The sequence below is a fragment of the Pholcus phalangioides genome, unplaced genomic scaffold (genome assembly GCF_987345545.1).
Source record: "Pholcus phalangioides strain wild (caught in Gottingen) unplaced genomic scaffold, Ppha-v1.0 ptg000039l_1, whole genome shotgun sequence".
Classification (NCBI taxonomy): Eukaryota; Metazoa; Arthropoda; class Arachnida; order Araneae; family Pholcidae; genus Pholcus; species Pholcus phalangioides.
In genome coordinates, this window is record NW_028301625.1 from 6,381,142 (window position 1) to 6,394,601 (window position 13,460).

General features: G+C 34.2%; 1 protein-coding gene across 3 annotated transcripts in view; it reads right to left on the reverse strand.

Moving 5' to 3' along the window:
• The window catches only part of LOC149065505 (flotillin-1-like), a 67,772-nt gene that overhangs the window by 32,760 nt on the left and 21,552 nt on the right, over positions 1-13,460 (reverse strand). For 2 of the 3 annotated variants that reach the window (XM_089254087.1, XM_089254086.1), the window contains exon 4: positions 324-467. In XM_089254087.1, coding sequence (XP_089110213.1) covers positions 324-467 — 144 coding nt within the window. Of the gene's footprint in view, positions 1-323; positions 468-4,937; positions 5,064-13,460 lie in introns of all 3 variants that reach the window. The other variant, XM_089254088.1, reaches the window with a different exon arrangement.

Below are 13,460 nucleotides of genomic sequence, written 5' to 3' on the forward strand. Positions count from 1 at the left end.
ATTTTGTTGACATGCATGGTGATGAAAAGAAGAAGAAAATTGAAAAATATAGTGAAAGTATGTGTAATTTGTATAAACAGAAGACAAATTTGACAAATACTAAAAAATATGAAAAAATAATGTGTGAACCAACATTTTGTAATATCTAACTGTTGAATGAGTTCAGTTCTGTGGTTGAATGTCTCGAAGCCCAATGAGTTTTGAATGGCAACTGATATCCAACAACTTTTTTAGATTTATTTCATTCAATCATCCAGCAGATATTATTTCAATAAAATTCAGATGTGTCAAATTTTACTGAAGTAAGATAACAAAAAAATCACCTCAACAGACATTGTGCACATTATAGCTCTTTGGTGCCCTTCAAGAGTTTCACGGGCAATGTTAACTATTTGAGAAGTTGATTTTCCAAGGAATTGTTCACAAGCAGCTCTAAGCATCTCCATATTTTGTCCTTGGATTTTCACCTATCAAAAACAATTGAAAATATTTATAAGTAATCAATAATGATGTTAAAAAGTTGTGTTACACTAGGTATTCTTTACATTTCACAATCATGAAGATTTATTAAAGTAAAATGAATTTATTTCATTCATGTTCAACTATTTTTACATCCAGTAAGAAAATAACATATTATTTTCCAGATTCATTTAAGGCATTATAGCTAGGAAAAAAGCAAATACAAACACATAAATAAAACTATTGGTCTGAAAATGCATATTTTCCCCCAAAAACCTCAAAAATGATATTTTTAATGTCACATTGACAATTTTTTCAGTATTAAAACTACTTTGAATATGCTTGACCAGAAATCCCAACTTCATTATCAGCATTTGTACAAATACAACGCCACAACAGGCAAAATGCCCAACGAGGTGGCTGATAAAAAGATGCCCATAAAAATATGGATGCCATATTTTTCAAAAATACAGCATCCCAATTAAAAATGCAATTAACACAAATTATAAACAATATATACACATGATAAAATATTATACAATGCCCATAAAGAATACTTATGGTTGTCTTATTCTCAGTTTTGAGAGACGTCAACTGCTAGAGTATTCTTCAGCTCTAAAATGACATTGTACTTGGTTCTAACATGAATAAAATTTGATTTGAAAAAAATCTTGGTTATACTTGCTATACGAAAACAGTTTGTGATCATCTGTTGCAAAGCTCATTCTGAGGTTTAGCCAACCAATTATTTCAGAGGCATCAAGGAGATCTATTTTGTATCACATATTTAAATTTATGCTTTCAGAAATTTTCCATACAGTTTTGTGATGATAAAAATGTTCTAGATTTTGTTATGACAGACAGAACAATGAAAGTCAAGAACTCATATTATGTCAAAAATACATAATCTCAGTATACTTTGACTGGACAAGATATAAATATGATATTACGCTTGCAGTTTTGAGGGGAATTTGTCTGAAGTGTAAAAAATCAGATTTTTTGAATAAATTTTGATATGCTCAGACCCCTGCCACAAAATGCTGCGGTTGCTCGAGCAGCCAGGGCTCTGATGCCACTGCTAAAAGCCCAGTTTAAGTGGAGGGAATTAAATTCAGAGGCATTGGAAGTGCTTTAGACCGGTGGGTGCTTAGCTTTCATTTGTGTATAAGAATTTACTTATAAATCAATTCTTGGTGTGCTCAAAAATACTGTGGTGGCTTGAACATTCACAGCTTGAGCATACAGCTTTACCTACAAACTGTGCTGTCTTAACGCATGGGCTAACCAGGGCATGGCCCGAGGGTCTCAAGAAAAGAGGGGCCTCACAAAAATGACAACAAGTTGAAATTTTCGAGAACATACCAGGTAGGGTCTCAGAAAAATCACTTGGCCCAGGTGCCCATGCGGCTCTTAAGACGGCCCTGCCTACAAAGCTTTGTGAACAGTCCCAAACATAGAATGAAGACAAATATTTGTTTTTCTGTCGAAAATTGTTACTTACTCTAATGACGAATATTCTCTCATGGACGTTTCCCCGATCTCTATGTATACATTGTCTATTGTTATGAAATCACTAAAAACCTATTCCAAGACAAATTCTAAAAAACTTATCTAACAAGAATAACCTCTTTTTTCCTCTGTTTCTTCATGTATATGTGTGTATTCCATGTTTGATGAATCTTTGCATGGTGGAAGAAAAAAATGCTTTTCATTGAGAGGAGGAGCAATAAAAAATGAACATTGGAAGGGTTGAGAGATTAGCTATTGAATTGAACTGTGATAAGGTTGGACACCCTAAATATTCTGTATTTAATTAATCTAGTAATTGTACTAGAAATAGCTCCTTCTGTACAATATTACCAAATGTAGCTGATCATTTGAAAATTCTTATAAAGTTCAATTAGAGAGAAAACTCTAAAAATGTTAACAATTTTATATATTTCTATATTTTTTGAGAAACTATGAAATAGTTTTTGATGTGTTTTTCTTTTTTCAGATAATTTCAATCATTTCTCCAGGGATCAGTTACCAGGAAGTGTTCAATATTTAAACTTTTTTCATAAATATTGATATGCTGTCTCGTTACTACCATACTTAAAGCACCAACTAAATGACGTATTGGCGAGAAATCATGATCACTGAATGACCACATGGTCACCTGAGGAGATCAAGGCCATCGTTAGAGCTCAGTATAATGTTGATGATTTTTAACCCCTTAAAGACAACTTTGAGTTTTTGAAAGAAAAAACACTGAGTGGGAACCCCTCCCACCATTTATTGGCAAAAAAAAAATTAAAATTTCAAATGGCAAATTTTCTTACCAACCGGCATTAATGGGTTAATGCCACTCCGCTTATAACATCAATTTTCAAACATCTCGACTGACAGAATTCTTTGCTATACTTTCCAGTGTTTAGCATCATGTTTAAATTCCAAAACCTCTTACAAAGTCACTCACAAACTTTTGTTGTGATTAGCAAATGGATACAAAGGTTCAAATCACGGTATGACTTAAGCTTTCAGAATGTTTGTAGTGAAGCTACCCAGATGAAGCTGAATACACAATTATAGACAGCAATGTCTTCACTTCTTCTGGAAGCCTCCTTAACCCCTTCACATTTTGGCAGCGAGTTTGGATGATCTCTATTTGAAGTGGCAATTCCAAAAAAACTGGTTTCCTTGTTTGCATTTTAAAATAAAGAAGAAGGGGGGGGGGAAAGGGTACAGTATATTTCTTTTTACCCCCTCACCCTCCCCTACATGTTCCCATACATATATATCCCCTGGTTTGGTTCAAGGACGGGGCACAAACTCAAAATTCTCTGTTTTGAGCAAGGCCAGTTCTGGACATTTTTTAAGTGTAAGTGAATGATATTTTGGTGATAAAAAAATCACCCCTCCGCTTCAGTTAGAACCATAAAAAATTGCCTCCTTCAGTTGGTGCCCTAAAATGTCTGCCCTTTCAGTTGGCACTAACTGTGGCCACATAGTTTTCAGGATTCAATATCTGACCCTGGTTTTGAGATATCAACGTTTTAAAGATTCTGTTTGTATGGAGCTCAATGAGAGTTGGCTCACATTAAATTGTAGTGGGGAGCATATAAGCAGAGTTGAAAGCTGGGGTATTGGAGCTATTTAGAGTTGTTTTCCCACCGTTCTCATGGTGTGCATAATTAACAAAATTAAATTCTTTGACTTGTTGCTGTCTTGAACCAGCCCGTCAATACATTGTCGAAAGATATATTATTTGCAGGGAGAAGAATAATCACTAAACAGGAGTGTAGAAAGAACAGGGTGAGAAAAACATATTTTGTTCATAGGATTACAATGAAGCTTTGTGATGATGAGAAAAGATGTATAAAAAAGCAAGGAGAGCTGGAATGAATTTCTTCCATTTGAATTTGGACGAGATAACTCATCCATGATCATTAAAAGGCTAATAAAGATTGTTGCACAGGTACTGAAAAATGTGGTGAATAGGGACAGTGGGGTGCATAGGAACGAAACTTTGTAAAAACACAACATATTCCTATATTATATTCACAAAATAATTTTTCATTCCAAAATTTATTTTTCAGTTGGCTAACATGATGATGGAAAATTTGTTTGTGAATATAGTAAGGGAATATGTTTGTGCTTTTACAAAATTTCATTCCTGTTCACCCCACTGTTTTTATTCACTTCGTTTTATGGTAACAAATAAAAATGAATTTTCACATGATTATGGTGAAAGTGACAGCAAAAAAAGGCAAAATAATACAATGGGGACCCAATAGGAGTCTGTCATAACTGAAAAAAAAAAGTTTATCAAGCACCCTCATGCACAAAAAACCTACGGTCATTGCTCAGCTGTGCCCTACGAATTAAGATGGTCCCATGGAAGATAACAGAAAGCAACACTGGCTAAACTACAGCCACTTAGATAAAATTTGAAGCACCTCATGACTATGCCAAACTAAAATTTTAGCACCTGTTTTGGCAAATAATAAATGAACTATCATGAGGTTTGGTGATTTTGATTTATAATGGGCAAGAGAAAAATGTGAAACTGGTGAAGTGACATATAAGGTCATTTCAGAGCAAATCATGGTGAACAACTCCATCATGGGGAAGCAAATATGTCTAAACATATTTCAATAAAAGAAATTTGAATTTGATAATCTACTCATTTTTTAACTTTGTGGTTATGGACCACAGTTCATAATAATGATGTGTGCAGTTGATGCTCAATTTTACAAACCGACATGTTTTTACAAACTTGTCCTTTGGTCCCATACAAAATGCCATTTCTTTGAATGTTTTTCCCATGCATAAACTAATTTTTCATGGCAACATTTTCATGAGTTCATAAAAATGAACATAGAGACTGTATTAAGCTTTTTCTGAATTCCAGATCATTTTGAATAGGTACAGTGTTGTTTTTGAAGCAAAGATTTTTTTTATAATTTTGAAATAGATACATACAAGCCTATACGTACCACAAACGCCTTAAAATCTGCTCTCGCTGGATCAGTTAAGAATTTGTACATCTACCATCAATTCATCTCAAGATATACTTAGGCATCGAAAAAAGAGGTTAAAATCCAACTGTTTCTTTGAAAGAGCTTAAATATTACAGAAATAAATAAAAAAAGAAAAACCCAAAGCATTAAAAAATAATAATTCTGAAGCAGCAGCATTATGTATAAAACTTCCCATTAGGGACCAATTAATTCATACAATGATGTATAGGAACATTTTTTTCCAAAAATTAAAAAAAGTCAAAATTATTTTTATCCAATCATATCTCTGTTGTGGTTGATTTTTTAATGGTTTTTGTATACAAAAAGAAAAAAATAGAGGTCAACTATGAATGTACAAGAACTAATTAACTCAAAAATTTTGTTTCTACAGCACAAATGCAAGGAAGTTTTTCTGTTCTTCCCCTTATGGGGGATTTTGAATGAGAAATAAAACTTTTTTTTACAATTTTTAAAGCACAATGCAATGCAAATCGCTGAATGTGATAAATTCTGTATACCAGAGGTAAAGGGCATCATGTTGCAAAAGGAAAATTTTACAGAATTTGTTTAATGATTTTTTAAATATGTCTTTCTATAGAGCTTGCTTGTTTTATTAATACAAATACAACGCCACAACAGGCAAAATACCCAATGAGGTGGCTGAGAAAAAGTTGCCCATAACCAATATGGATGTCATATATTAAGTGAATATCTTTATTTATTGAAATATGGCTTCCTTATATTATACCTATGTGTAGTGTAACAAAAGTGCTGAAAATTAATATTGTTATCCCAATATTGACTAAAATGGACATAGTGCCCTTTACCTCCAGCATACGAAATTGTGACTATTGAATTTAGATAATGATAACCAATTGATAGCTTTATCTAAAGAAAATTTAAATAAAAGTTTCAGATGAGAAAGATTAAATTTTTTTTCACACAAAATAGGATGGAAAACCAGGCCAGTGTATTCTACTGACTCATTTCTTGCAACTTATTATGCCATTATTTGAGGTAATTTTTTTTTGTTTTAGCTGAGATTATCTTTTTTTTGAAAAATTCAATTATTGCAAGGAGTTAGAATAGACCTGTTTAATGTGGGGATTACGACATTTTTTCAAAATGTAGGTTAAATCTTTTGAGAAAGTCTTTTAGCTGACAACTATGGTCAACTGAAAGAAAGTGAAAAAGATCTAATGATTTTTTTCTTACTCATATTTGTCTCTACTATATGAAGTTCATTGTGGATGCAACAACACACATCCATGTATCATTGCAGTCACTAAAAATAGAATTAAATTTATTTTCTATTTCCCATTTATGTTTATTTTTCAAATCAATTATATTAAGTACTTTGATTGATTTAATTGATTTTTATTTTTTTTATCAATTTAAATTTTTTTTTAAATATTTTAGAATGTACTGAATGCTTATAAAAATACAAACTATAGGGCTACAACAGATAAATTGCCCAACCAATTAACTGGAAAATAAGGTCAAATATTAAAAAAAATAATAAATAGAAAAGAAAAATATATAATTTAAGAAGTGAAAGTTTAGAAAATTTTTCATAATTCCTTCCAACTGCTTTCACCATGTTACACTGTTATCATAAGCAGATATCACACACCACTAGATTGCAGATGCTCACGCAAAGGGCACTGTTTCCCGAAAAAGTTTTGGAGAATTTCAAACAAATTGGTGGGTGGCAGATAATGTTGTATGTGCTTAATTTATTTTGGGGTGTCAGAGGTGTGTTAAGCGTTTGAAGTGCAACTATCTATCTTCCAAATCAGAAGTGAAAATGGCTGGTATTATGAATCAATTGAATATCAAGTGAAATAATTTTAGTGGTCATTGGATCTATCCGCTTTCTGTGGAAAGACTCTTTGAAGGAAAAACCTGTTCAAAGTTGAAAAACCTAAGAGGCGTGCAGTCAATTAAAAAAATATATATGGATGCATGTGTGGTTCATTAGTGATGGAATGCATCAAAAATTACAGTTTTCTCTATGAATCACTCTATCTAATGCTAATTTGCAGCAGGGCCGTCTTAAGAGCATCATGGGCCCCCGGGAAAAGTGGTTTTTCTGAGGCCCTACCTGGTAAATTCTAGAAAATTTTTACCTGGTTTCATTTTTTTGTGAGGCCCCTTTTTGCTTGAAGTGCCTGGGTGGGCCCATGCGTTAAGACGGCACTGATTTGCAGCACATCATAATTTGAATTTTACCAGGGGTGGATCATGAAGGAGGCGTGAAAGTGCGTTTCCTGAAAATTTCAAGTCATTAATTTAATTCTTCAAATGTATTTGATACTAACTTAAAACCATTAAATTTCTTTATTTTTCAAATGAATTTGATAAATTAGAAAAGAAATATTTTCGGAAGGCACCGATTAAAAAAAAATTGTTCCTTAAAGTATGGGTCATATAGTCAAGGTTCGGCAGAGCCATCCATGGAGAGAGCTCTGTATTATTCTTTCCTCTTTAGGCATTTCCCCGTCTTGCGTGAATACGAGATACCCTTAGCACTGAGAAATACAGGATTGTTAGCACAGGTTATTATGCTTGTTTTGGCCACGCTAAAAAACACTCTGCAGATACTGATGCTGCTATCTATGTTTTATCTTTTAAATTAGAATATATTTGAGTATAAAAAATAATATATATCAACTGGTGAACTTAAATGATGATTTCAAACGTTGTTAAAAAATTGATTAGGCTCACTGGGCAAATTATTTACGTTAATGTTGCGTTGATAGAGCATTACTATTTTTGTACTGCATAAATATACAGATAAAGTGAAAAACAATTCAATAAACAAAAATAGAATCTTTGAATTCAGTGCAATACTTTAATTGTAAATACTTGACTACATATTTTCACTGATAGATGGCAGTAAATATTTTGAAATTTGCGGCTTCCAGAATATCCCACCATGAGCCACCACTGAAAATTACACACAAAACATTTAATTTCCAATTTTTCTCTGCAATTATTTTTTCCCGTTACCTCTGATTTGGCGTTCCTCCTATCATGGTGTTCTTTGCAGCCGCATGGGTCACAGAGCTCTATAGAGGACTGCCTCTGCACAGGGTGTATTTCAGAACTTGAGTTATTAATCCTTTAATTCGAAAAACCACAAAATTCCTAGCACGTTTTTATACACAATGGGTGCTGTCTACGGAGGATAAATCCTGCTGACTGGAGATCCCACTTGGGTTGGTTACCAAATCTTCACTCTCAGCTGTTCGAGAGAAATTATGACCCTGATGACTCGCTTGCAAAAACCTTTTTTTTTCCGCTGAGCAAACAGGAGGTAAGACTTGGTAACCAACCAAGTGGGATCCCCAGTCAGCATAATAGTGGTCTGATTTATCCTCTAAGATGGCACTCATTGGGTGTCAAAATGCAAAAGAAATTTCATATTTTTTCGCCTCACTCATTGGCTATTTTAGTGATTCCAAAAAAAAAAAAAAAAATCAGAAAATAATAAAACTATATGGCGAGTGATGAATAGACAAGGCTTGTTTGATCAAATTTCACGTTTCCTAGAAATATTTTGTGTGAATTCCTGTTTGACAAAATATTTCTAAGAGTCCTGCTCCAGGATGTGGGTTCGCCATTATATGGGGTCTTCGTATTTGGCATGAAACAGCAGAACTTCAGCGGATGGTACACTATTGCATTTATTTTGAACTGAGAGTCTGCTTCAGGAAAGCGATGAGTAGTGTATTTATATTATTTTATTTTGAAAATTTCCAACTAATGGGAAGAGTGATGTAGGTGTCACAAGATAAAAAAGGCATTGGTGATTACTTATTACCAGGGATCATTTCTCCAACTCACTGCTCTACTGTATGAAGCAAACAGTTAACTGAGATGAAACACAACATGAAAAAAAAGGCGATTCTGAGAGTAATTTCTTAAAAAGCATTAAATACATTGATCTATCAACTAGACTGTTCTAGTTATCATATAATATAGGTTACTATCATTTCCTCTCTCCATTCTCTGCATCTAAGGAGCTATTGAACCTCTATTATAGCTTAGCTTTTCCCCTTTTCCATTTTACTCATCTTCAAGAAACAACTCGTTTAGGTTCTATCACTCCATTATGTTTGATCTTGGTTGTTTTAGGGCTCAGAATCTCAGAGTTGCTTTTCATCTTTTTTTCCAGACACTGACCTAACGCAAACTAATAATTCTAGCCGAGGCTAAATAAGTTGTTATTTTTAGGAGCTCAAAATCTAGCCATTACTTCCTAGGTTTATTGGTGTTTCCACAATAGGATTCCATATTAATACAAATACAAATACAACGCCACAACAGGCAAATTGCCCAACGAGGTGGCTGACTTAAGAACATCATGGATCCCCGAGCCCCTACCTACTACTGCTACACCACACATGCACCCCCCCCCCTGCGGAACCCCCCACCCCCACCCAACGAATCGGTACATGCGGGAATGTGCGTGTACGTGTAGTGCAACCTGACGTAAAGTTTGTTTCTGTGTAATGCTTGTTATGTGTAGTGCTGTCATCTGCCCCCAGTTTTTACTAACTATGAGTGAAGTGTTATGGTTGAATGATTTAACGCTGTAGGACTGTTGCTCTCTGTGGCGAGACTTTTTAACGGGGAGATCGGCTCGCATTTGCGCCTTGAAGTTGGGAACCACAGAAAACCAACTTCAGCCGACCACCACTGTGGGGTTCGAACCCGGATCCTCGCATCACGAGTCCGGCACTATAACCACTCGACCACCACAGCGGCAAAAGTACCACTTTCTGGCGCAGGTCGGAGTCGAACCCGGTTCGTTCTTGAATTGTCCCTATGTATCTCACGCAGTATTGTACCTAAATTTTTCAGTAGGCACCTTAAACAAAGCTGTATGAGACTACCTCACAATAGAATGAGCATTTGGTCATCAGAACAAAGGCACGAAGGAAAGGTGTTTCTAGAAGCTCTACTCTGAATGATCAACAGCAGACAAAAAAACTTCACAAAGATGTGGGCAAAATATTGTCCTTTGGAAGGGAGTGGGCTACTCTGACCACATGCATGCTTTCAGAGCTGAATAGCAACTTTGAAAAATGATAGTAAGGAAATCCTTACACTTTTTTCTGTCTTCTCTCAAATGGATAGCACAAACCCAGTCATAGTGAAACTGCAAGGGAAAGCATGTAAATGGAGTTTTTTATTTTCCTCACTTAGGTATTTATCCTTTCAGTCAATGGAGGCAGAAAAAAAATAATTTAACTTATTTTTTATTTTTTGTGTGGATGAAATGTCATTTAGGAGAATAGGTGCCAATGTAGGTAAAACTTTGATTGGGGAACAATCGCTTCCCCCTGCTCCCCCTCCTCACCACTGCTGATAACTGTAACTTATAGGATAAAAAGTCTGGTTAAAACTTCAAAGTGCACAAAGAAAATGCTGGACAAAAAAAGGAATATAAACCAAAATCCAAATAACTATAAACTAATTTTTTTCTATGCTGTGATATATGTTTAGTTCAACTAGGTGCGGATCCAGAGCGATGTGTCTTGATGATTTATTGAGTAGGTTCTTTAGATCATCATTGCCGTACACAAAGGGGAGGGGGAGTTGGGATTCTAAATCCTCCTCAAGCCGAGATTATAGTGTTATTTTGCAGGAAAAACGTAAAAAACCCCTTCTTGAGAAGAAAAAAGAATTGAAACTACATTGAGAAAATTCTGTGTACGCTTACGTAGATCATAATGTATTTTACAGGCAAAATGAATTTTCCTCTTATTATTTGGCTCTTGGGAGAGGTGATCCCACCTATTGCTATCTCTATATCTGGGCCAGGGGCCAACATTTCCTTTAAAATGTGCAAGTGTGCAGCAGAACATGACTGAAAATGTTTCTGCACACACAGAGAGAGCTTCTGCCCCATAAAAGAAATTCACTATATAGTGTTGGAAAAAACTATAAACCTAGGTGAAGAGAGAAAGAATGGCGATTAACAAAAGTAACCATCAGAATTTTTCAAAAAATTTTTTGGAGATGATGACTATGATGGAAAGTATTATCTTGAAAACTTATTCAAAAAATTTGCAATACTTTTTCTGTATTTTTTTTTCAATTACCATTACAGTACAAATGGAAAAAAATATAAGGCCGCTCCTCCTTTACTCGCATCACTTACCTTATTTGCATATCTTTATGACTAGGCATCATTTCCTGAAGATTCTTGAATAATTTGAATAGCTTGACATAGCTTGATTCATAAAGATGAGACGGGCTATCTTTTATAGCAAGGGTAAGATCCTTGTTTTAAAAAATGTAGATTAATTTCACAAGTTGAACAGAATATTAATAAGCCAAAGACCCTGGTTAACAATTTCTTAAAGAACGATGAATGTTATTCTGAGTGTAATGGTACGGTCTGTCTTCTTCAACAGATTGGCAGAGAAAAATAGCAATAATTTGAGATGTGAACAAAAGATATTTCTTCAGAGAAAATTGCAAAAAATTAAGAATTCTCTTGGACCAGTAGAAATGTCCATGCACACAAGTGGTGCAGTGGTAGTGCTAAGTGGTCGCACTATGAAGGTTACCGTCAAGGTCTGTGGGTTTGAATCTGGGAAAGAACATCAGAAACAAATTCTTTACCTACCGAGCCTGGGGCAACCATAGATAGATGGCAACTTTGTTTCCCCCTCAACTCCATTGGTTGGATATTGGCGATACATGCCCGGTGTTGGTGTGTGATAAAGTAGTAGAAATGTCCACAACAGAAGATTGGAAAATCCACTTATTATGTGTTCAAAAGTAAAGGTTGCCCTGACCACCCTTTACCAGCAAACACAGTGACGAGATAGGTTAAAAAGTATTGAATTCTAGGGGAATGAACAGTAAAATGTTGTCTTTTCAGATTATAACAAAATTTCAAACGTTTATCCCCTTTGAAATTAAACTGAGAGTCTTGATGTGATTAGATTAAGGAGCGAGCATTGTACCTTACATACAAGTAGATACAGGCTTCTTGAATGGGGAGGGCCAAATCTCTGAGAGTATATACAGTGACCGGTGGAATGTCCATCTTCAGCTTTCTGCCTATGCCAAAAAATACAATTTTTCCACTGAACGGGGAGGATTGGTAGGAGCGATTGCCCCCCCCTCCCTGCATCCATCCATGACCCTACACATCCATGCTAATTTACCCTGATGGCAGGTATGCTTATATAAAGTTTTCCTTGGCTTTTGAACCACCTTGTACATGAGAAAGAGAAACAAATAAAATTGTGCTATGTGCAATAGAAAATTTCATCAAAACTGCTGCTTCAGTAAAATAAAAATTAAGAAAACAAATTATAATTAAAAAGCTACTTAAAATGAAGGTATATTTTAGTGATTTCATGCAAAACAAAACAACTGACATAAATTATACATATATAGCTTTGCTACTTGCACTTCTGATAAGTTCATTTTAAAAATAAAAAATAATAATGTTTTTGCTTCGTGCTATTGTCATTTTCGAAAGGTTCCAAGATATCAGGCATCTAACATCAAACTAAAAAATCATATGTTTTTATACAGGTTGTCCAAAATTGTTTGCACAGTGGATGTCTCTGCAACCATTGACTTTAGAGAAACATACTTTCCATTACAAAAAGTTTTCAAATGAAGTGCAGTTACTCAAAAGGTCTTAAATCTTTCAAGAGGTTGCATATACAAAAAAATGTAAAAATTAACATTTAATGTAGATCCTGTGTGCTAAAACTTCCCATTAGTGAAATGTAAAAGTGGCTCTGAAAAGTTCTTTACAAAAAAAAAAAGTGCATATTTTTAAATGCAACATTAACTGAGATATTTGACTTCAGCATTTGTCACCAATGATTGAGGGTGTGGTTCACAAACTTCCAAATATAAATTAAATTCAATGTTGTAAAAATTCTGTAATTTTTTAAATAATTTTCACTTTACTTGTTATTTATTGTGAATAAAAAAGATAAAATAGTTGAGTTCATTCTATTTATGTACAGTCCCTAAAAATGGCAACTTTTGAGCCAATGAAAACTTGCCAACACAGTGATAAGTTGCAAAAACATAGTGATAAGTTGCAAAAACATAGTGATAAGTTGCAAAAACATAGTGATTTTACACATTTAATATATTAATAAATATAGCTTTAAAAATATATGAAATTTTTTGCCAATGACTTTTCAGAGGGGGATCTACATTTTAGTACACAGGGACTGCATAAAAGTTAATTTCTTTATTTTATCATGTGTATATGACCCCCCCCCCTCAAATAAATTTTGAGTTTTTAAGTAAATGCACATCATTTGAAAACTTTTTGTAATTGAAAGTACGCTTCTAAAGTCAATAGTTGTAGAGATATCTGTTATACAAACAGTTTGGGATAGCCTGTATGACTCGATGAATGTATATGTTGTAGGCTAATTGAAAAATTGGCTTATTGCAATAAGCTTGGATGAAACCAAGTAGTATGAACAAGCAGTTGAAATT